Source organism: Lingula anatina, chromosome 3 (genome assembly GCF_051362555.1).
Source record: "Lingula anatina isolate TDL-2025a chromosome 3, LinAna3.0, whole genome shotgun sequence".
Lineage (NCBI taxonomy): Eukaryota > Metazoa > Brachiopoda > Lingulata > Lingulida > Lingulidae > Lingula > Lingula anatina.
In genome coordinates this window covers 19,676,095-19,699,865 of record NC_141769.1, presented here as the reverse complement: position 1 = coordinate 19,699,865, position 23,771 = coordinate 19,676,095, and the positions used below count along the sequence as shown (strand labels likewise).

Below are 23,771 nucleotides of genomic sequence, written 5' to 3'. Positions count from 1 at the left end.
TTTGACAAAGTTGGTTTTTAGAAACAAGGCGAAACATGGGGAGTAATACACAGATACTTAGTTGGACAACTGAAGTGCTTAGATAAATGGAAGAAAGGGTAACAAATTAGTAAATTCGTCTGCTTTTTTTCACCGGAAGTTGATTAAACGTGTTTTTTCACTAGATAAAACCCTCATTTTGACTTATGAAATCTTTAATTTTTTTAATAAATTAAACTACCTGATTTGCATAAGATATGCAAATGATGTCACGTGATATGTGACGTCATGCATAAATTATTATAATTACTGTCACGTGATTAAGTGCGTCATTGCTCTCAGAATCGGCAGCCATTTTCAGGCGCTGTCGTATATTCCAACAATAATTTGACTTAATAAGCGGCAAAGGAGGTGGTAGCAGAAGTTAACCGCTTTTGATGAGATAAAGAGCATTGCAAAACGGACAATGAGTGTCGAAGCAGCCGGTGATTCACCGAGCTTTGACAGCAATGGAACCGAAATATCCGCGATAGCTGGAGCGCCATCTGGAGGAAGTGATTATGTTCCCGCGAAAGCTAAGAGGTAGGATGTGAAAATAATGAAGTAAACTAGCCTTCCCCACTCAAAGTCTCGACTGTTGTTGGTTTCTTATTATTATATTTCTTTTTTAAAACGAAATGAACGTCATTACAAGGCTGTCAATCTTTAATTTAACTTAACGAATTTCCCCGCATTTGCTGCATTGACGGCTTTGTCTGCTTTGCATCGCTGCATATGTAATGTTATTAGCTGACATTGACGGTCAACACAAAGGGCATTGTCAGAGGGCTCTGACCTTTACGTTGTGTTTGTTTATTTGAAAGTGGTTAAGATTTTGCAGGGTGTACTAGTCCCCACAATATTGCATGGGATCATGTTATGAATTAAATGCTTAGAATGCATCCGTCAGACTCTCTCCCCTCCCCTCCCCCTGGGAAAAATACTTTGTACAAATGAATGAATAAATAAATATTTCCTTTATAATTTTTCCTACTGTTTTTTTTTTTTTTTTTTTTTTTTTTTTTACTTTGGAGAAAACTGTGAAAATACTGAAGGTCCATAGGTTCAGCAATACAAGAAATCTGCAGGTCCTCCTATTAATTCTGTACTAGCTCAAACTAAGTATTTTTATTTCCGTAAGCCTATGTTTACATGTGATTTATTATTGTATTATAATGTCTTTTCACAAAATCCTTGCCAGTCCAGAGAACCTGCAATGTCAGAAATCATGCAGGTCCTTGAGCAGTTTCCCCATGTCTGAGTCATTAATCAAGTATTTTAGTTCAGTCTAAAGCAGGTTGTTTTTAATTTGTGCTTAGTTTTGAATAAGTGTTTTTAAAATTTTTGTTTTATTATGAATAATTGTCCAAAAGTTGACTAGAGTTAGATTTCCCAGGGGTAAAAAAATATTTTTCTCCGATTCACCAACACTCCATCCTCCTATTCTGATACTTGCCTTTAATCATTGAAAATTGGAAAGTCCTTAGTCCAAGCTTTATGTAAGCGTGTAATTTTACTGTCACCTGGGTCTGTTGTAGCCATTGGTGTACACTTTCAGAGATAACATGATAAGTGAAAAACTTTCACCCTATTGTCTTCAAATTTTCAAAACTGATAAATATTCATAAAATGCAGTTCATGTTCAAAAATCAGCTTGAAAGGACCATTTTTCCAAAAGTTGGGCTGTTTTTTTTTCCCCTGGCGTTTTCAGTTTGTTTTTTTTCCAGCCATTTTCAATATATTTGCAATACAGATAACACATTTAAGGAAAACCAATAGGCTAATTGTCTTAAAACTTATGGGAGTGATCAATTTAAATAGAATACAGGTTGAATTAAAGATTAGTTTGATTGGACCATTTTTCCAAAAGTTATGCTGTTTTTTTTTTTTATTATTTATTTTTTTGTAAATTTTTTATTTTAATATTTTTTTAGCATATATGCAATACATAGATAATCTGCCGGTTGGACTGGCACTTTCCCATATCTGGCTCAGGCAACCAAATCGTGACCATCAGTCATTGCACTGATGCCATTTTGAATTGTTGAATTTATACCAGTTTATGATTGAAACTATATTAAATCACGCTTCTGTGGAATGATTAAACCTTCAGAAGTTTACAAGTATGAATAATGAATCCTACATCTGAGAATAAATAAACATTAGGGTGCATTTTCCAGAGGTCAATCTTGGTTGTACATTCTTGATTTTATTCGTCGTCTTTCAGGTCCAAGCTTGATGTCTTGGTTAAAAAACTTCAGGTTCAGGGAGAGACTTCTATCCCAGCTTCCCCAGTGGAATTGGTAAGTAAGCTTTTGCAGAAACATCTTCCCTATTAAAAAAAATGAATAATTTAAGCCAAATAAAAAAAGTTAATCTGTAGACATAAAGGATACATGTGGCAATAAACAGTGAAATTTATTACATTTTTTTATCCTAATCTTAGCGTATGTTTGTTTTAAAATTTGGATAAAGCTGTGGTAGAGGGGTCCAAATTGGGATTTGTAGTAATGTTTTTATTTTTTTCATTTTCATTTTTTTTTTCTAGGAACAAGTAAAGGCCAGCAGTAGTGGGTCTTCCAGAAGGTATCCAATATAAACCCTCAAGATAAATAAACTTGCTATTTTGTAATGCTGAGTGTTTGATTTTTCACTGCAAATTTATTAATTGTATGCCGAAAAACCATAGCCAAAAAAAAAAAAAGAAAATAACATAAAGTGACTAGTGTTTTGTTTTTGTTTATTATAAAAGTTATTCATTTTTCTTAAATTCTTTTGGAATTCTATTCTTTTCAAAACTTGCATGCCAGATGTATAAATTAAATATACACTTTGACTTACAAGTATTCTGTATTTGTTCCAGGAAGCCCAAAGTAACCAGGAAGTATGTGGAATCGGAGGAAGAGGAGGGGGAGGAGGAAACCTCCGGCAACATAGCCCCGTTGCTGCCTGTTGTTACCCCTATAGATCTTGACTGTGGAGGAGACGCTGAGAACAAAGTTAGAGAAGATATTCAACTAGATGACCAGGGAAATCCTATACTACCTGAAGGTGAGCTTGGGGCATCCTAGACAGTAATGAAATCTGCAAATGAGGTAAGATCTATTACTGAATTTTGAATGGATCTACTTAGTGTTGAACAGAAGTGATAGAAAATTAAGAGTTTCAGAGAAGGTGAAATGGCAGCACATTTTTGGGAATTTTCATGTATATTTTACCAGATTGTATAACATTTCAAAGGGAAGTCTTGTGTTTCATATTTTTTTTTTTTTTTTTGTGTAGATAAGAATATGTAGCTTAGAAAAAAGTAGAGAATGAAAGTATTTATTGTAGGCACAGTGATGGTTCAGCCAGTTGCTGTGGAAGATTTGAAGTCTTCACCATTCAAGGGTCCAGAAGTAAAAACCAGGTCACGAAAAATGATGAATGTTGAAGGTAGACTGATTTTGTGATTCAGTCATGATGTGATGTGTACATATTGCTTCATTCACTTGGATTGCCAGAAGTTAAAGAGATGTAGTGCTGAAATGCCATTGATGAATTGTGTTTTATGATTTTAAAATTTAGTTGTTGTTTTTTTTTGTAATTGATTAAATGATCTGTAATGAATAATAGGTTTTGTTGAAAGAAAATTAAGGCTGATCAAATGAATAAGCAATCTATTTTTCCTCAGAAATTTATGCCAGAATTGCCCTTTTTCTTTAGATCCAAATGCCATTGTAAACTGCACAGCATGTGGTAAGCAAGTAAATCACAAGATCAGAGGAAAAGTCCTGCGGCACCCTATACTCCGAGTACTCATCTGTAAGGTAAGTGTGGCAGTGGCACATTGGCCTGATAAATTTCTGAAATTTAGTTTTCATATGATCCATTAGGCAGTGGATGATATGATATTAAAATTTTGTAGTCTGTTCTCAGGCATTGCATTTAAGTTTTTCTTTGGTAACTTAATAGATTGCACTTAAGGTTTTTAAGCAATTTAAAGAGCACAAAATTGAGAAAGATTTGTTGAGGAGGACTATTCTTTTTTATTTTTCTCGTGTCGAATTTCAATTGAGCAATACAATCATATATGGAAGAACAGACATTGAGATAATGGGATCACTAGTAATGCATTGATGATTTCCAATTTAGAAATGCTACAAGTACTACAGCAGTGGGGAGTTTGATAAGGACGAGGATGGTTTTGATGAGCAATGTCGTTGGTGTGCCGAGGGTGGAAGACTGCAGTGTTGTGACTACTGCACCAATGCTTTCTGTCGTAACTGTATCAAGAGAAACTTGGGGCGGTCCGAATACTCCGCTGTGGAAGGTCTTGGTACGTGACAGCATGGGATATAATGAAATTTTTTGGAGGTGGAAATGAAATGATATTTTGAAATTTGTATGGCTGTTGTAACCTTTTTTTTATTCAGCTATTTCAATTATACTTCATGAAGTTAAAATTGCTATATTTTTTTCACAATAAAATTAGTTATTGATTATAGTTTTTTAAAGATGTGTCATTCAGGAACAGATCCAGAGATATTATTTCTTACAGTCTTCCAAATCGTCTTTGTTGATCCACCCTCCATTTGTGACCGTCTTCCGGAAGAAAAAAATAGCTATCCGGTGATGTAAACTTATAAATCTGACCATCTTTTGGTAGACCAAAAAAAATGGCCTCAATCCGCCCCTGCCATTGTATTTTTGTCATGCTGTTTAGTAGATCTCTTGTTGTAAATAGATTAATTAGCTTTAAATTGCTTAAAACTGTATGTTTTCCTCTCCTAGGTGACAACGAGAAATGGCGTTGTTATGTGTGCAATCCTCTCCCCCTCACTGACCTGGTGGCTCAGTGCACTAACGTCCTGGCGGCAGTGGAAAAGGAACACAGAGCTGACCAGCGGAAGCAAGAGACCCTGAAGTCAAAATTGGCTAAGAAAACTGATAAACAGAAGGACCCGGAGTCGACAACATTGGCGAAAAAGTCTCAAAGGAATACCGCAAACAAGAGTAAGGAACCCACAGCTTCTTGTGGCAATAAAGTGTTACCAGTTCAAATTCATTCTTCTACAGCTGTCACTGATGCTGACCCTCCAGCTAACTTTCAGGCACAGCTGTACCTGGAGGCTCAATATATCGACACAGTTCTAGACAAGCAATTAGCTGCCACACATTCTATGACCAAATTCCTGAGGGAAATGAAGGAGCAGGTCAGAGTGTCAGAGAAGGGGTTTGTCAATAAAAAGGTCACTGTTAAAAACATGGTGACAAGAATTGAAGTTGCCAAGAAACTGAGGCGGGCTGTGGTCACCTACCAGGCCAAACTGGGCAGTATTCAGGCCATGGCCAGGCATGCTCAGCTGTCACAGAGGATGGCTGTCATCCACAAAGCGGCTGTACTTCCCACCCAGACTTCCTCTCACACTAAAACAGCACCCAGCAAGGAGGATGAGGGCTCTGATGATGATATACAGATCATTGAAGAGGTTTCTTCTCCTGCTCCACGAACCCCCATCCCTGCCCCTGTTGTGCCAGACGAAGACCCCACACCGCCCCTTGCCACCACAGTGGAAGCCCCCATTTTAGTCAGTCTCAATCCAGACATGGGTACCATTCATGTGAACGCAGGTTCCGGACAGTCGGTTCAGGAGGATGAGGACACGGAGTCCAAGAGTCAGACCAATGGTCATTGTGATGCTAATGACCAGGGGTCAAAGAAGAGACGGCATGGGGACAGCGATGATGATGATGATGATGATGACCAAGGACCCAAGGGTCAAGCTGGTAAACAGTCCAGGACTCCTGGGTCAGGATGGTTCCGCATCAGGCTGAAGGGAGGCAATAAGGTGTCAAGTGATTCCGGGGGGAAAGGAGGAGATAAGGGGGGCAGAGAGAACAAAGATACGGAACCTGACAAACCAAATGTTGATGATGAAGGACAAGACAGTGACAAGCATCGCAAGAATACTGAGAGTGCAGATGGTAATGACAACAGTCACAGTGATATTGATAATGAACTGAGAGAAGAATTGCAAGGTATTGATGAAACAAGCATGGATATAGCCCAAGCCGAAATTGCAAAAAAGACAGATATGGGTGAAAGAAATGCCAAAGCTGATTCTGAAGAGGGTCAAGGCACGAAGTCAAGTGGAAAAGATGAAATAACACCTGATCAAACTGAGGATGGGGACTCGGGCATGAAGATGGTGGATGATGATGAAAATCAAGATAAGAGAGAGATTGAGAAACCTAAAACAGCCCTGGACAATTTTTTGAAAGAGCTGGATGAATTAAATTCATGTGATAGTGGAACACAAGAGGAGCAAACCATGAGTTTAGATAATGAGAATGAAAATCTAGAAGAATTAGAGTTGGAAGAAATGGGTTTTAGTTCAGGAAAAGAGGACAGACTTGAGTGCAGTGATGAAGAAAACAGAAAAGAAAAATTAGGTGATGAAGAGAAAATAATGTCCAGTGATACTGTAGAAGAATTGGAATCTGCTAAGAAAGTGGATCCAAGGCATGAAAAAGAAGACTCTGATGCTGAGAAAAAGGAAACTGACAGTTGTGAATCTAATGGTGCTAAAAAGACTAAGAACATAGGTTCTACTTGTGAAACAGAGAGTTTTAAAAAAAGGACATCTAAGATGGAAAAGGAGTTCTCTGACAGGCTATCTAAACGTGAGAAGTCAAAGATAACAAGATCAAACAAAGAGGAGGAAGAAGACGGCCATGTATCAGGTCCTGAATCTAGGAGAAGAAAGCTTATTGTCAGAGAAACAGGCACAAATTCAAATGGGTCATCTGATGAGGAAGGAGGCCAGATATCAGGCTCTGAATCCAGAAGAAGAACAAGAAAGAAGATGATTGCCAAAGAAAATGGCACAGATTCTGGTGGGTCATCTGATGGGGAAGATGGCCAGATATCAGGTTTTGTTTCTATGAGGAAATCAAGAAAAAAGCTTCTTGCCAAAGAATCTGGTACAATGTCAGATGGTTCATCTGATGAAGAAGAAACGATACAGAAAAAAACAAAAATGACAGGAGAGAAAGATGAATTACGTGAAAAGGAAAAGAAATGCAGTATTGAGAAGGACACAGAATTGTCACAGCAAACCTCAGGGACATCAAAAAGTGATGAAAGATCTGATCCAGATATTGGAAAAAGGAAAAAGAAAACTGTACTTTACCAGCATTCTAAATGTTCTCCTAAAATGACGAATGGCTTGATATCGGATAGTGATAACAATGAAATAGATGAGAATTCTGGTGATGAAGTGAACGCAGAAACATATAACGCAGAAGAAAGTGATGATGTAAAACGAGGAAAGAAAGGAAAATCGAGGAAAGATGATGTTGATAGCAGCGAAGAAAATATCCAGGCTAAACAGCAGTTAGAAAAGTGGATGAAAGAGGAATTGGGGAGTGAAAGTGATGAGTCGTCTGATGATTCTTTGGGGATCAGTAATTCTGATTCTGACACAGCAAAGAAGAGGAAAAAGAAGAAAAAGATGGCTGCACCAGAAGGTAAATAGTATTGCAGGTGCAGATGATATTTCAACACCATTTTAAAAATAAAAAAGAATGAACTCTGGGCTCTATGATGCTATGAATATTGAGAAAATATTCGAGTTTATATCCAGTTGGATTCCTGTTAATTTTTCATTGTGAAGCAAAAGGAAAATTTTCACCAATTTTATTGATTACCAACATAACAAAAGTGCTGTTCTTGGAGAGAATTTTCTCAGATGGAAAAATTCATTAAGTTTGATTTTTTTTCCAGGTAAAAAGCCCAGTAAACCTACTGGTGACCGCTCACTGAGTGCCAGGTTGCGTCTAAAATATGGCTTGGAAGATCCAAAGATCCTGAAACCAGTCAAGGTCCTTGTATCAAGAGAAGATGGAGGCCATGAGCAATCTAAGAAACACAAGAAACCAATCTCAGAAACACGGCAAAAGACAAAAGCCAGGGAGGTCGAACACCATGTGTCTGACTCGTCGAATTATGATTCTGATCTGGAAAAGGAAATTGATAAGCTTGCCAATATTCCCTTGCGGAAGAAAAAGAGAACAAAGAGGGAAGATGAAGCTGTGGAAAGGAGACCTAGTGATGAAGAGAAAAGGGAAAACAAGACTAGAAAAAATCGGGGTAAGGATCCCTGCTTTGCCTGTTTCAACTTGCAGCTTCACAGAGTTCACAAAGCAACATGATGTCCTTTTTTGCTTGCTTGTGTTTATGTACAGGTGGCATTCTCCACGGTGTGCGTGTGTCTAGCACGTGTGTGTGCATTGTATAGAGCAATTGCTGTGTGCATTTGCAAAGAACTGTGAAGTATTGTACGTGTATAGGAATGTTTGTTGGTTGCCTGTTGAACCCCTAATATTTGCTGCCAGTGGATTCATCAAATATCTGGATTTCATGGAGACTTAAATTACAATTCTCAAATGGATTTATGGAAAGTTAAAGATAATTCAAAATCTTTTGAGGAAAAGGGTTGATATTAGATGTGACCAAAGATGTCACCCTATCACTTGTTACCCCTGGAAGTCACAAGGACTTCTTATTAATGACCGGAAATATAGAATGTAGTTTCATAGATTTTTCATGTCTCATGAAGTTATTGAAGCCTCTACAATTCAAATGATCTGCAGCCATAATTCTGCAGTCAGTGTTTGCAGTCCAAGATTGCAAAACATATAACCTCTACTCTGTTTGCTTTATTGGTTTCTCTATGAAAATTATAGGTCAATTGGTGAAAAAAATTAATTGTGACCTTTTTAAGGGTAACTGGACTCCAAGATCTTAGATAACTATGTAAAATGGTCTCAATGCTCTGTACTCTGTTGCTATAAAAACTCTTCATATATTTATTAGATTTCATTTGGTACCAAGAGCTTCAAGTTTTTGCATTGAATATTTTTCAAGAAATATTGGTTTAGATAACTATTTTCTTCATTTAATAGTTTTTAGTGCATATTTTTGTACACCTTGATTGTAAGATATTTAATTCTTATCTTGCAGAGAAGACCACTCCCAAGAAGAAGCGCAGCGACAGCAGCTCTGATTCCGATGATTCAGAGTCTGGCACTGATATTGAGGAAGAGGAGGAAGAGGTAATTTTAGTATCATATGTCATAACATTTCCATTATAGCTGCTTCTTTAACTATATATAAGATAAGAATTTATTATTTCACTTCCATATGAGGTCTTGGGTTTAATTGTTTCTTCCTCATTCGTAAGAGCCATTGAAAGCGTAACAACTGACAATTGCAAAGAGCCGAGTCATTCAGAATCTGTCCCTTGGCTTGATAACTTATTGATTGCCAGTGATCAGATACTGTCAAAACAAAATAAATTTGGTTGCATGAGTTAAATGTTGGGCCAAGGGCCAAGAAAAGAATTTTAGAAAATATTTTTTTGTACTGATTAATCACACCAGGGGCAGATCCAGAGATATTTTCTGAGAGTCTTCCAAATTATCTTTGTTGATCCATCCTCCATTTTTGACCGTCTTCCGACAGAAAAAATAGATACCTGTCAATGTAAACTTGAAAATCTGACCGTCTTCCGGAAGACCCAGAAGACGGCCTAAATCCGCCCCTGCACACAGTTTGAACTATTTGAGCAACCACGGTGATATATAACTGTATATACCTTTGTACTAAAGGACAGGTCAGTCTTGAGAAAAAGAGATAGTGTTGTTGTCACAATTTATGAATGGTCTCTCTTTTAGGAGGTCAATTTGCTCAGTAATGATGAGAAGAAGCTTAAAGCAATCAAATTGAAGAACGAGGAAGAAGATGAAAATATTCGTGCTAAGCAGGCGATGCTGAGGGAGATGAGTGATGAAGAAGAGGAGGAGGACGATGTCTCTGACAACAGCTCAGATGATAATTCTGAAAACTTAGGTCTGTTTGTAATTTGTTGGCATGGATTTTTTATTATTATTTTCTTATTTTTTGCGGGGGTCATTTCTACTAGTTGTTGGTATCAAAGAAATGTCAGGTTTAAAAAGAGCAAAATTAACTTTCACCAATACGATTATATTTTTTCTAGCAACCAAAAAGAAAAAATCTAAAGAAAATGGTGCACTCAGTGAAAGTAGTGACAGTGACTTTGTAACCCCCAAAAAGTCGAAGAAAAATCTGAAGCTTCTAAGGGTAAAATTAAGCGAAAGTGATTCTGATGCTCCTGTCAGTACAAAAGAGAAGAAGAAAAAGATTAAGAGGAGCAAAAAGAGGTACATGCAGAAATAAATGTGTTAGTTAAAGCTTTCAGTGACTAAATTTTTGATGACACAGTGAATTTCTTACTGTTTTTGACATTTCAAGTATAATCATAGAAACTGTAGATAACATTTTAAAAGAAATAATAGTAAAGCTGAAGCATTCAAGGAATTCCATACAAAGTTTAAATTGACTTTCTGTGAATTAAATAAGCTGCTATAACAAATTATCAAAACGTTTGTATAATAATATTAAATAAAATGATGACATTACCTTTAGGAAGAGGAAAACAGACAGCGATGAAAGTGATGCTAGCAGCACAAACTTCTCGTCCATTGAAATATTGTCTGAAGATTCTGATTTTGAATCTAAGAAAAAGAGTAGAAGGGATAAAAAGAACAAAAAAGAGAAAGACAGCGAAAGCCTTTTTTCCTCAGATGAATCTGATGAAGATTTAAAAACTAAAAAAGGGAAGAAAGGCAACGAAAGATCCTACACCAAGAAGGGAAATAAAAAGAGGAAACGTATCAAACTGGCATCTGACTCTTCTAATGAAAGCAACAAGAACAGTGATGAAGAAGCAGTAAGGGTATTTTTATAATTAATACACCAAGAATTCCAATTCAAGTGATCCAAAATTTTCATTCATTATGATGGCAGTGGCAATCTTTGATGATATAACAGTTGAAATGTCAGTACAAACATGAGTATCATATATTTTAATTATTTGTTTAAATGTTTCAGTATCAAGAACCTAGTTGTTGTTATTACTATTACTATTTAATTGTAGAATCTAATACAAAAGATATAGTTATGTATATAGCTTTACTGTATTTAGAAGATTATTTAACTCTTTTAGTATAGGGGTTGCTGTTGGAGCACTTGATGCAAATCATTTATTAATGTTCTTATCTGTTTTTTCAGGGAAGTGGAGATGAAAATGATGATGAAAATACACCTGGAAGAAAGAGAAAGAAGATCAGAAAAATTTTAAAGGAAGACAAACTACAGGAAGAAACCAAAACGGCAGCCAAACTAGAAGAAGAAAGGCGGAAAAGAATTGCAGATAGACAGCAACAAGTAAGATCTCTTTATGATAAAAATGTCAGGTTTGTCTTTAATGTCCATAATAAAATCATCTTTCATACTGAAAGGTATTGGCTGTAGATTTATTTGCATGAAATGATACGAGTTGAATACTGGTCTGGAATATTTTAAAGCCTGTCCTGAATGAGATTATTTGCTGTTATGAGCCTCTTAGGATAATCTTGAATTTGAGTGTTTGAATGCAGATTAAATGTTGAAAGTATTGAATATTCTTTTTACTTGACACCTATAGTTCTAAATATTTGATGCAAAACATCTACCCCATTTTAATTATATATTTATATAATAAATGATATATTAACTAATCAGCTAAAACGTGTCTTACTGGACTTCTTCTAAATGGGGACGTCTAAATGAATAAGAGTTGTGCTGTTTGAAGCAGCATCAAAGAGATATTTAGAAACAAAGGAAAAGTTGTGTCTTAGTCTTCAATTCATGGAACCATGATGATAGTAAATGTTCATGACATAAGTTTCAGAGTTTTGATCTTCAGTTTTGTCTTTGTTTCTCAGTTTAATGTTGTTTTAATGGAGGATGGCGGTTCCCCTAACAAGTGTCCTGTAGCCACACAATTGGTGCTAGAAATGAAGAAAGACTCGGATAAACCTCTGATTCAAGTTAACAAATCCCTTGTGAAAAATCTGAAACCTCATCAGATTGAAGGTAAGCTTAAAGATACTGTATTTAGATGCCGAGATTTTAACTGTGTGACCCCCCCCCCCCCCCCCCCCCAATAATTAAGGACGTAGAATTAAGCAGCTGTGCTTGTTAATAATTTGAAACATGTTCAAAAACATAAATAAATTTGATCTACTGACATTGCTTACAGAGAGGCACAAATATTAAAAATCTTATCCACTTTTTTTTCTGGCATAAATGTAAATTTTAATCGAATATCTTGAACTATGCTATATTTTAATGTCTGAAGTGAATGTCTCGCAAACTAGACTTGTTATTTACAAAGTGCAAGCATTTCATGAACAGCTTTGTTTTTTTAACTGTGTGCAGCTGTCCAGTTTATGTGGGATTGTCTTATCGAGAGTTTGGACCGGTATAAGAAGGATCCTGAAGGATCTGGCTGCATTCTGGCTCATTGTATGGGATTAGGGAAGACATTGTCTGTAAGTCTAAACACTCATATTTGGAATAGATTTTGCTTATAGGTATTCAACTCTCGGCACAGTCTCTGAAAAGGTTAAATGAAGATATCTGTAGTATTTTCTCATTTTGGTCCTGATACCTCTACATGAAATCGTACATTTTAGTCATTGGTCTGTTTATGTCTGTAGCATGTTTTTTTTTTTTAATCTATGAACATTTTTATTATTTATTTTGTTGTTATCTTAGTTAAGAACAATTTTGTCTGTATATCTGCAGCTTTGTTTTGTTCTCAAACTGCTTTACTTTATACATCAAGGGGAATCCTAATACCAAACATGTCCACTTTCTCCATGTAGGTTATCACATTTGCCCACACAGTATTAACCCATCATAAGCACCTGCCATTCCGGAGATGTCTGGTTATCTGTCCACTGAACACTGTGCTGAACTGGCAGAATGAGTGGACCAAGTGGCTGGAAGAGGAGGACAGGCTGGATGTAAGGACTATAAAATACTCTTGAGTTATTTTTAAAAATGCATATGTGCAACGAAAAGACCAAATGTATAATCGATAGCTGATTTATTTTAACTTAATCTGTAAGTAGTGTTACAAACCCCACTGAAGACATATGCTAGACTTTGCTCATTACTATAGTAAAATTCATAAAAAAAAAGAGTTACATTATGTCTTAGAAACTAAACAACAGGTGTCATACACTTATTTTTTAGAGATTTAAGTCAAGAATAAGTTTTCTATCATCTAATGTAGAGTCCACAAAAAACTTTTTTATAGCATTGATATATGTATTAGACTAAGTTAAAATTTATTTTCTGGGATGCTAATGTTCCTCTAAGGCAATTAAAGGGATTAACCACCTTTTTGTGTGACAGATATGGAAAGTTTCTGGATTTTTTGTCAATGCTTTGTTTAGTTTGCTTGTATTATATGGCAAAAATAATTGCCCCGTGCTGTAATCTGGTATTACATAATATTAGTGCAAGTTTCCCACCAAGTGTGTTGCTAGTGTGTCCCCACCAAATCTATTTTCACTAGGTTTATGAGCTGTCCAGTGTGAAGAATAACCACAACAGAGCCGACTGTTTACAAGACTGGCATGAAGGGGGCGGGGTCATGATCATGGGATATGAGATGTTCCGCAACCTTAGTCAGAGTGTCAGAGTCAGAAACAAGAGACAGAAGAGGATATTTGCTGAAACCCTGCTTGATCCAGGTTAGAGCCTATAATCCAAATTAGTTGTTTTTAATCCAGGTAAATACATTGGGGAGAGATTAGCATCCTAAAGCTTTTAATTGAGGGAGTGAACATTAGTTCTTGTGAATTCAGCATTTTTCATTCAGGTAGACGCTTTTAATCCAAGTAGATACCTTCAGTGCAGGTAGATTTTGATGGTAATCCAGTAATTGATTGATTTATTATTATTGATAAGAACTATCTGCCTGGACAGAGTTCTGCCCTCTCTGAATGCTGTTCTAGTTGCCTTGATGTATTACTGTAACATGTAATGCCTTTGCGAATTGCCACCTTCAATTATACTGCAATCAATATTTAACCTTCATGAGAAAAAAGATGTTTAAAAAAAATGTATTACTGTAGGTCCAGACATAGTGGTATGTGACGAGGGCCATGTGCTGAAGAATTCCACATCAGCAATATCCAAGGCTGTGTCTCAAATAAAGTCTAAGAGGAGAGTGGTGCTGACAGGAACACCACTGCAGAATAACCTGAAGGAGTGTGAGTATTAAAAACTGGGTAGAGATGTGAATTATTGGGGATCAGTGTGAGCATGAATATGTGTAAATTCAATTTTTTTTTTTTTTTTTTTGGGGGGGGGGGGGGGTGTTTGACAACTTTTGAGAAAATATATTGCTGAAGAAAATTGAAAACAACTGCTGCATTATATCTGGCAATTCTTAATAGTGTGATAAATGTAAAGGAAGTATCATGATTTTATAGTAATTTAGTTGCAGATCAAGGCATGATAAACTTGATGGAAAATGATTCTTAACAGACTATTTCATTTATTATATGAGCATCACAAGAATAAGGATTATCAGTGGTGTATCCCTAAGTTTAACTTTTACTTTACTTTATATATATACATGAAACAGTATATCTCTGTTATTTTATTATAAATATAATTTGATACTGAGACTGATAGAATCATAGAGTAAAACTTTTATTTCAGATCATTGCATGGTGGACTTTGTAAAGCCTAACTTATTAGGAACAGCCAAAGAGTTTGGCAATCGGTTTGTGAACCCCATCAGCAATGGGCAGTGTAAAGACTCCACACCACACGATGTAAAGATCATGAAGAGAAGAGCTCATATTCTTCATGATTTGCTGTCAGGTTGTGTGCAGGTGTGTTTTACCTGGCTGTTTTGTCTTTACTGTCTCATGAAGGCATTTCTTGGACTAAAGTTTTTTCATTAATTATCTTTTAATAGATTGGGGAAAATGGATTTTTCCCCCCCTTTTGATTACCTTTACTTGTTGATGCTGATGAGTAGCTATTGTTAGATATGCATAGAATACTACAGTCCAGAAAGACAGAAGTGTTGCACTGGAAATATATATGGTAAAAAATAAATATGCCTGACATATGAAAGCGTGCTGGTTATAAAAATATGATACTTTAACAATATTTTCCATTCATATTTTATTTCAGAAAAATTGAATTCAGTGATTCAACTAAATTAATACTTTGTATTTCACACATGCATTTTATAATTGATAATTTCCAGAGGAAAGACTACTCAGCCCTGACCAAGTTTCTTCCCCCTAAGTTTGAGTATGTTCTGTTGGTGCGCCTGTCCAAACTTCAAGTTCTTTTATATAGAAAGTACTTGCAGTGTGTTCAAGGGGTGGACGATGACGGAATGGCAGTAGTTGGAAGGGGAGCTAAGATTTTCTCTGATTATCAAGCTCTTATGAGAATATGGACACACCCTAGAGTAATGAGATATGATCAGATTAGACGGGAAAATAAGGCAAGTTCTTGTCTTTCTTTTATGTTTTATTATCATTTTGCAAATTTGACACAGTTTTTGATATAAGGAAGAAAAAGTAAAAATGTAAAGATGGTTCTTTTAAAAAGTTGAATGTTGATTTTTATTGAAATTTTTGTTGTCAAAAGGGAAAGAATGTGACCAGAGATTTCAAATATTAAAAAAAAGATATCTGATCAGCAACAAAAATAAATAAATAAATAAATAAGGTTTCCTAAAGGTACCTATTAGACAGGCAATATACTGTCAAAATTGGTTCATGTTTTTATTTGTTTCCAACATGATTAACATATATTAGATATTTTTCATATTTTATAATTCTTTCATCTAACAGGCATTTCTTGAAGATAACGACTCATTCATTGATGATGAAAGTGATATGAGTTCCTTCATAGATGATGGCAGCTCTGACAGTATAATAGATCTCTCTGACAGTGACCAGGAACCAGGCCCCAGTAAAGGAAAGAACAAGTAAGAAAATGATGGCACTCTTTCCTGTTGGGCACTAACCCATAACAGTTGATCAGGCCACTTTAAGAAGTACTGGGTTAATAAAAAAGTTAAAACTGCCACGTGACACAAATCCACTTTTATACCCTGATTGCTCCAAGGAATATTAATCAAAGTTATCTTGGGAACAGACCATGACATTAATGAGAACACGGGGCATAGGCTTTTGATTTTAATTCTGAGTCAGATGGAGACAGTTTGAATATCTTAAACCAACATTTAATTATGGAAAGCTTTGCCTGTGTTAGTTAGAAGCATATCTGCTCTGCTTAAACTGTAGGCTTATTATTAAATGGTTTGGCTTCTGAAATGATTCTTTTTTTATCAGGAAGAAAGGCAAAGGTAAAAAAAGCTGTGAATCACAAAGTGATGATGAGGTAGTGAAAGAATGGAAGACAAGGAAGAGAGGAGGGGATGGCTCAGGTAGGGTTTTTTTTTAGGTATTTATATCCAAAAATGATAAAGGCTAAGGCTTCGTTCACATGCAATGTCTATTTTCTATTTTCTATTTTCGGTATGTCTTATGATCACGGTCTGTGCACTGAATATCCCGCGGCGTAATTACTGGCAGCGCGAGCCAGTTACTATAAGTTACTATAAGTAACTGGCTCGCGCTGCCAGTAATTACGCGGCGGGATATTCAGTGCACAGACCGTGATCATAAGACATACCGAAAATAGAAAATAGAAAATAGACATTGCATGTGAACGAAGCCTAAGAATTTGACTTTTTTTATCAAGATAGATTGAATTTTATGGTTAACATTTTTATAACAATACAAAAGACAAAATTGTAGGGTAGATATTACAACTGGTAATGACTAAGAAAAAAATGTATGACCTGTAATTTTGAATTCAGTTGTAAAGAAAAAAATAAGAGAGGAAAGTAAAGTAAAAATAAAAAGAAGCAAAATTGCGTCTTCTAAACCCCCACTGGTTCTGTTTTTAGAGCCCGAAGAGGTTGTGCCCGAAGTTCAGGCTCTAATGAAGTCTGAATGGTGGCATGAGTTTGTGACTGAGGAAGATGAAAAGAAAATAGAGAACAGTGGCAAGCTCTTGTTGCTGTTTGAAGTTCTTAGAATGGCCGAGGAGATTGGTGATAAAGTGTAAGACGTGTTTGATATTGACTCATAATTCTAAATTTATGCCATGTGTGCTGTAAGATGAGAAGATTAAAAATAGTCTTTTATAATTTTATACTGATAGAATTTTGGAGGGTTCAAACTTGCTAGGCCAGTTTAATTGCAGATCATAGCATAGTGGACTTTGTAAAGCCTAACCTATTAGGGACAGCAAAAAAGTTTGGCAATTGCTTCGTGAACCCCATTAGCAATGGGCAGTTGATGTAGTGAATGTGATTTATTATTATTATTATTATTATTATTATTATTATTATTATTATTATTATTTAATTAATTTTATTATTATTGTTTTTATATTTATTTATTTTTATTTTTATTTATTTTTATTATTATTTTTTTTTTTTGTAATTCCTCACAGCACTGAGACTATGTATGTATTTTTTTCTTTCTTAGCTATTGTCTAATATTCTTTTTTTACACTTGGTCTGAATGTTATTCTCCTTGCTAGGGCAAGAATGGTATTTTAATCAATGATCCTTATATTCCAGGCTGGTATTCAGCCAGTCTCTTCTGTCCTTGGACTTGATACAGGATTTTTTGGAAGATTTGGACAAGAAGGCACGAGAGGAAATGGAAAAAACAAAGGAGGGGGATGAGAAGGCGGAAGATGGGGTAATATTTTTTTTGTTAATTATTCATATAATGATAAATTACAAGATTAGTAAATGAGTTTGTTTAAAAAAAGTTTCTTTTCAGCTGCAGTACAATTGATATTGTGTTCTTGATAAAAGTACCTTGATTGATCTGAATATGTACAAAGGTCCTGGTCAGAGAAAAATATGGAGGACTGGTAGTATTTTCAGTGTCATATCTTAAGTTAGGAAAAGAGGCAGATTTTTTAAGCATGGAATTTTATTGCTATAGTTCCAGCGCACATGGGTCCAGGGTGCAGACTACTACAGAATGGATGGCTCCACACCAGCACAGACACGACAGAACTGGGCAGAGGAGTTCAATGATCCAGACAACTTCAGGTGCCCCCTCCCTCCCTCCCTCTCTCTCTCTCGCAGTTTGATTACAGATTTAACTAAGATGTTAATTTTAAAGTTCCTGTTTGTGAAATATTTGTTGTTTTAAACTGGTTTATTTTCTTCTATTTCATGACTTGTGAACGATTCTTGGGCATATATTCTTTTCAAGAAGGTTGATATTACTGACTTTTCTTGATGTATATGGCTCACCGCTTGACTATAAAAGTAAAGTTTAATATTAAAATGAATGGGAGTCATTGTACTTTGTCAATAATAATCATTATTATAATTTATATAATTTTATTACTTTCTCCTTAAATGCGGTTTTTATATTCCAGAGCTCGCTTATTCCTCATATCCACCAGAGCTGGTTCTTTGGGGATAAATTTAATTGGTGCTAACCGAGTGATCCTTTTTGATGCCTCTTGGAACCCCTCTCATGACGTCCAGTCTATATTCAGAGTGTACAGGTTTGGCCAGACCAAACCGTGTTATGTGTACAGATTCTTAGCTCAGGTAACATCCTGTTATTTTGTTCTCACCAATCTAGTTTAGACAGACCTTGAAAGAATAGCACCTAGTCTACTGGTGTAGACCCCCCCCCCCAGAGTATGGTTTGTAGACTTCTGAAAATGATGATAAAATGGATGACCCCCTTCATGTCAATTTTGTAAAATTGTGTATAGTTTACATCCAGTGATTTTAGTTTTGTAAGTTTCAATGCTACAATTTAAGAAATATGTCATTTTGTCATCATTTATCCACAAATTTTGATATATGTTAAAATCAGTTTTGTTCTTGCATCTGACAGGGCACAATGGAAGAAAAGATCTACGAGCGTCAAGTGACAAAACTGTCATTGTCCCAGCGTGTTGTGGACGAGCATCAGATTGACCGCCATTTCACAGCACAGGATCTCCAGGAGTTGTACAATTTTAAGCCTGATCTTCTGGATGACCCTGACAGGGTTGAGAGACCCACTCCAGCTTTACCTAAGGTGTGTGGCAAGTTAAAACAAAACAAAACAAAAAAGATGATAATGAGTTTTAAAACAATTTTAAAAATGGATATTAGAAATGGAAATTCTATTTTTTTTTAACTGTTGGAATTAGTGATTCACCGAATGGTTTTGCATTGATCAGTTATATTTTTATCATACCAAGTATTTAATAAGCCTAGCAATTATTCATAATAAGCCAGATCAAACTTTTTGTAGTGCAATGAACTGCATTTCAACCTCGGAAACGAACATGTTAACATGCATGTGTGTACCAAATGCAAATTTTGAGATGGAGAAAGCAATAATGATAATTTAAAAAGACTGTCTGACAATCTGAAATTTAACAATTTATATTGTAGGATCGAGTCCTTGCTGAATTACTGACAAGTCACAAGGATTGGATCGTTCAGATTCTGGAGCACGACTCTCTCCTGGAAAACAAGATAGATCAGACACTTACAGAGGAGGAGCGCAAAGCAGCCTGGGAAGAGTACGAAAATGAGAAGAAAGGAATACGGAGAGAGATGTCTTCATTTTATGGTAAGTTAAAATGATGGGTTTGTATGACAAAACTTGGCATTTTCATATGATAGAAATCACCTTTGCGTGACCCTAGAATGAAAAATGTGAGAAAGAGGTGAAAAGGAAATTTGGAAAACATACACATTTGAAAACTTAATGGCAACAAGCCTTCTTAGGGGCTGATGTTTCTAAAAAATTTAAACTGGCAAAAAGCTTTTTAAATTGTCCAATGCTGTAACAAGTTCTCTCATTTCATGATTTATTTATCCCATTTATTTATGTATTATTATTTTAACTATATTATTATAACTAGTTTATGAGCAGTGTATGGAGATCTCTGCTGTCGTGATTTATTTATTCCATTTATTTATGTATTACTATAATAAGTACTATTACTTGTCATTCCCCCCTAGGCCCAGGTGCTTCTGGTAGTGTGGGTCCCATCCAGTACAGTCCTGCAGTATTGGCCTTGTATCAGAGCCTGTGTATCCAGATGCCAAGTCTAGCTGTCATGGTGAAACCCATCATAGAGAGTGTAAGTCGTGTGATGCAATCTGGGGCATTGTACTGCCTGAATTATAAGCACATTTTAAATAGGATCTCTTTGCAAAAGTTTTTTCCTCTCTTAGGACAGGTACTTGTATTTTATGAAATTAATAATTATTGACAATTTATTGTGTTCTCAGAGATACATCTATAGGCCTACATGTAATACAAGTTCACATTTTAGTCTTGTGGTAAATCTGTTGACTTTCAGAACCCTCGGATAACAGCGGCAGAGCTGCAGATCAAGATACAAGGTCTGCTTAGGTACCAACAAGTTACACAGCAAATGCAGAAGGAGACCGTAAGTTGACTGCTTGCTTTGTTTGGATATTAAAAAAGTTGAATAAAATGATTAAAGGATTTCATCTAGTGTGTTTGTCAGAAGTGCAGGTTTTGAAAGGTTAGGAAATGCAAGGAAGTCCCAGAAAAGTTTGTCTCGCAGGTTTCACAGCCTTTTAGATAAATGGGGGGGGAAAACCATGAAAATAAATTCCCCTTACATGATCTTTGGGCTTATCTGCGCAATACCTGTAGGATTTTTCATTTAGAACGTGGGTGAAACCTGTTGAAATATTGTGATCACAGCTGGCCAGTTTTCTTGGGTGTCCAGGCTCCCTTGGTGATAAAATGTCATTTATTTACTTGTTTATTTCCAGCTGGAAAAGCAGCAGCAGCAGGCGTACCAACAATACCAGCAGCTTCAGAGACAGCGACAGCTGCAGGAGAATGTCGTTCAGATGGCGCGACAACGCCAGGCCTTGTATGAAAAATTTGCAAGTTCTGGAGGATCGCGACCATGAGGAGATAAAATATAGAGAGTGACACTGCAGTGACTGATCTACATCCTATGTAAGGTTGGAAACGTGGCCAGAGTCTATCACTTAAGTTTTGGGACCCGTGACAATGTTCACAAAGTTACCTGTGACGGCGAAAAAAATGTCTGGGGAGCTTGCAATGGATTTCTCGTTGTTCACACATTTTGTAGCCTCTGCACTCTATTTTTGTAACTTTTCGAATAATTTTGTGAACAGATGCACCCTGTCGAATAGTCGCTCACTGCTTTTTGTTGCGTTCATATCCTGAACTTTACGGTATATTATGTACTCAGAAGCACCAGAAATGTCTAACTAGGCTCTTTTTTAGTCTCTGGTGGGCTTTATACAGTTTATTTTACTCACTGATCTTCAATGTTTTGTTGTCGGTCATATAAGTTTCTTTTATGAAAACACTGCATGTTTTTATTTGTAAGAGGTAGTCGTTTGCACACAGGCTGAAGCAGTGTAAACAAGGATAAGTAAAACTGCCACTTACTGCCAGAAGTTGAGCCAATACGGCCAAAGCGTAGTTAATTCTCGACACGCAGACGTGAGAAGTACAGGAAAAATCCGTTCATCCTCAGATTTTTATGAAATATATTGTTCCCTACTATAATAAATACCAATTTTGGAATGGAAATCCCAGTACATCGCCAATTCGGTATCAGGGTGTGTATGCACTCTGTCTTTTGTGCAAGAAATATGCGTTGTCAGCCAATATGCAGCATTCAACTTCTCAACATTGGTCTTTTTAAAGGAAGTAAAACGAATATAAGAAAGGCACCTATTTAAAGTATAGGGGGCATAATTTTATATCAAAGAGAGTAAAACTTTATTTGTTACTATTAAATGTTCCTCATTCTATACTCGGAAACTGTGTTTAAGTTTAACTAAAACGGCGAAGTGGTGCGAGAGAAATATGGAAAATGCAATTGGATGTAGGCCTTTGAAGGCGTTTAAAAAAGGGTGAAAGTTTGCGTTAAAGGAAATATTTCGAAATGCTCAAAATTCAGCCTTTAAGAAATGATGTATAAAAAGAGTTTAAGATGTCTTGCCGTCGTATCTGCCGACTTGGTGAAATACTTGTCATTCTTTATACATTTTACATGTGTATTTATACCTGTGTTGGACGTATATAATAATATAAATCCAGTAAATATTTGTATGTACATGCAGTGTTACATTTATTTGTCTCAAAAGTGAGTGCGTGAGAGAGAAAACGGACGTTCGACATGGTAAAGATAAATCGCGGTTTGTGCACATTGACGTATAAATTAAATGATTATTTAAACTGAATAGCTCTATTTAAAACTTTGAAGATGTTATTCAGGACGAAAGAGCTCCCACCCCTCTCCACGTACCTTGACAATCTCTGACTAGAAAACACTTCTGATATTGCTAAAAGTTCCATCCCTGCCCCATAATTGCCCGATTTAAGAACTTCTTCCCAATATTAACCAACAATAACTTGAATTGTTTGCATACAACTCCCGCTGACGACTCACAGTGAGCACCAACAACTTGCATTGTTTGCATACAACTCCCGCTGACAACTCACAGTGAGCACCGACAACTTGCATTGTTTGCAGACAACTCCCGCTGACAACTCACAGTGACTACCAACAACTTGCATTGTTTGCAGACAACTCGGCTAGTGCGGCAAACTCGATGAGTAAAGTTAACGCTGAAAACTGTCAGTTGGCACTTATGATTCACTGTGTGCACAGACAAATACTATTATTTGCCAACAACTCACAATGGCATTGACAACTCGCATCATAAACTGACAACTCGTTTAACCAAACTAGTATGTTATCGCATTTTTCTTATACACCTTTTGACAAAATAAATCTGCTTAAAATTACGTATAAAAGGGAGTGTTATCCTCCTTCTCCCCACCCATAGCTCTGAGAAGTATGTTTTTGAAGATACAGAGCAATTTGGAGCATATTTCATTGCCCTTGATCAGCATTTAGGCCCCTATTATACTTTTCATAAAAGCGTCACTTCTGAATAATCCTTTGGTTTGGTTTGGAAGGTGCTCTAATCTGTATCTGCCTATGTAATTAATGGGATAATCTTACTGAGTTATTTCTTTAATTGGAAGGTGCTCTAAAATCTGTATCTGCCTATGTAATTAATGGGATAATCTTTTGTTTTGATTTAATTTTCTGAACTTGTCACGTTTTTCCAAGCAAAATAATTCATTCAAAGTACATTTCCGTGATTGTAAAAGCGGATGGTTCTACGTTTCATTCTCTTTTACTTTCCTTTGTCATCCTCGGGTTTGAAAGCACTGAAATAATATCAAGTGTCACAAATATTGGAAGCAAAATATCATGTACCGAAGCTCCTAATGGAGTAAAATCGATCTTAAAACACATTTGTTGACACTGTTTTGAGATTAGAAAGTCAATGAAAAGTGGTGATGAGTTTTAGACCCTTGGCAATAACGTCATAGATGAAAATCATATCCGCCAGGGCATCTGAATGGTAACGGCAGGGACATGTTGACGATGGACGGACGAATTTCCAGTGATTTTCAAACTTCGGTGTGCACCCTTAATAAGGTCACTTTTATCTGTCTTTGGTAATAACACATGGGTACTTTCCTGACAAATGTGCCTTTCATTTTCTTTGGCGGTCTATAAAGTAAATAAACAGCCATTATATATAGCTATCTCTTTTTTGTTTTCACAAGGACGGAATTATAAAGCATTTGTGCATGAGAATCGATAGTTATAACGACCCCACTCACCTCCGCGCATTTGTAGTGTCCGTACGTGCTCTTAGCAT

The 23,771-nt window shown here is 36.1% G+C and overlaps 1 protein-coding gene across 1 annotated transcript; it reads left to right on the top strand.

The window, feature by feature from the left end:
• The first annotated feature begins 290 nt into the window (after positions 1 to 290).
• Positions 291 to 22,144, top strand: LOC106156227 (uncharacterized). Its single transcript, XM_013531358.2, has 32 exons — positions 291 to 561; positions 2,246 to 2,321; positions 2,567 to 2,604; positions 2,882 to 3,069; positions 3,352 to 3,453; positions 3,724 to 3,827; positions 4,153 to 4,336; positions 4,792 to 7,530; positions 7,787 to 8,152; positions 9,026 to 9,117; positions 9,739 to 9,913; positions 10,062 to 10,245; positions 10,511 to 10,814; positions 11,156 to 11,311; positions 11,851 to 12,001; positions 12,347 to 12,459; positions 12,796 to 12,936; positions 13,494 to 13,671; positions 14,056 to 14,193; positions 14,648 to 14,823; positions 15,207 to 15,452; positions 15,805 to 15,941; positions 16,309 to 16,403; positions 16,929 to 17,085; positions 17,610 to 17,733; positions 17,986 to 18,095; positions 18,431 to 18,608; positions 18,904 to 19,089; positions 19,452 to 19,632; positions 20,028 to 20,149; positions 20,372 to 20,461; positions 20,817 to 22,144. The coding sequence occupies exons 1-32, from the start codon at positions 446 to 448 to the stop codon at positions 20,958 to 20,960; spliced, it is 7,491 nt and encodes a 2,496-aa protein (XP_013386812.2). The 5' UTR covers positions 291 to 445; the 3' UTR covers positions 20,961 to 22,144.
• The last annotated feature ends 1,627 nt before the right edge of the window (positions 22,145 to 23,771 follow it).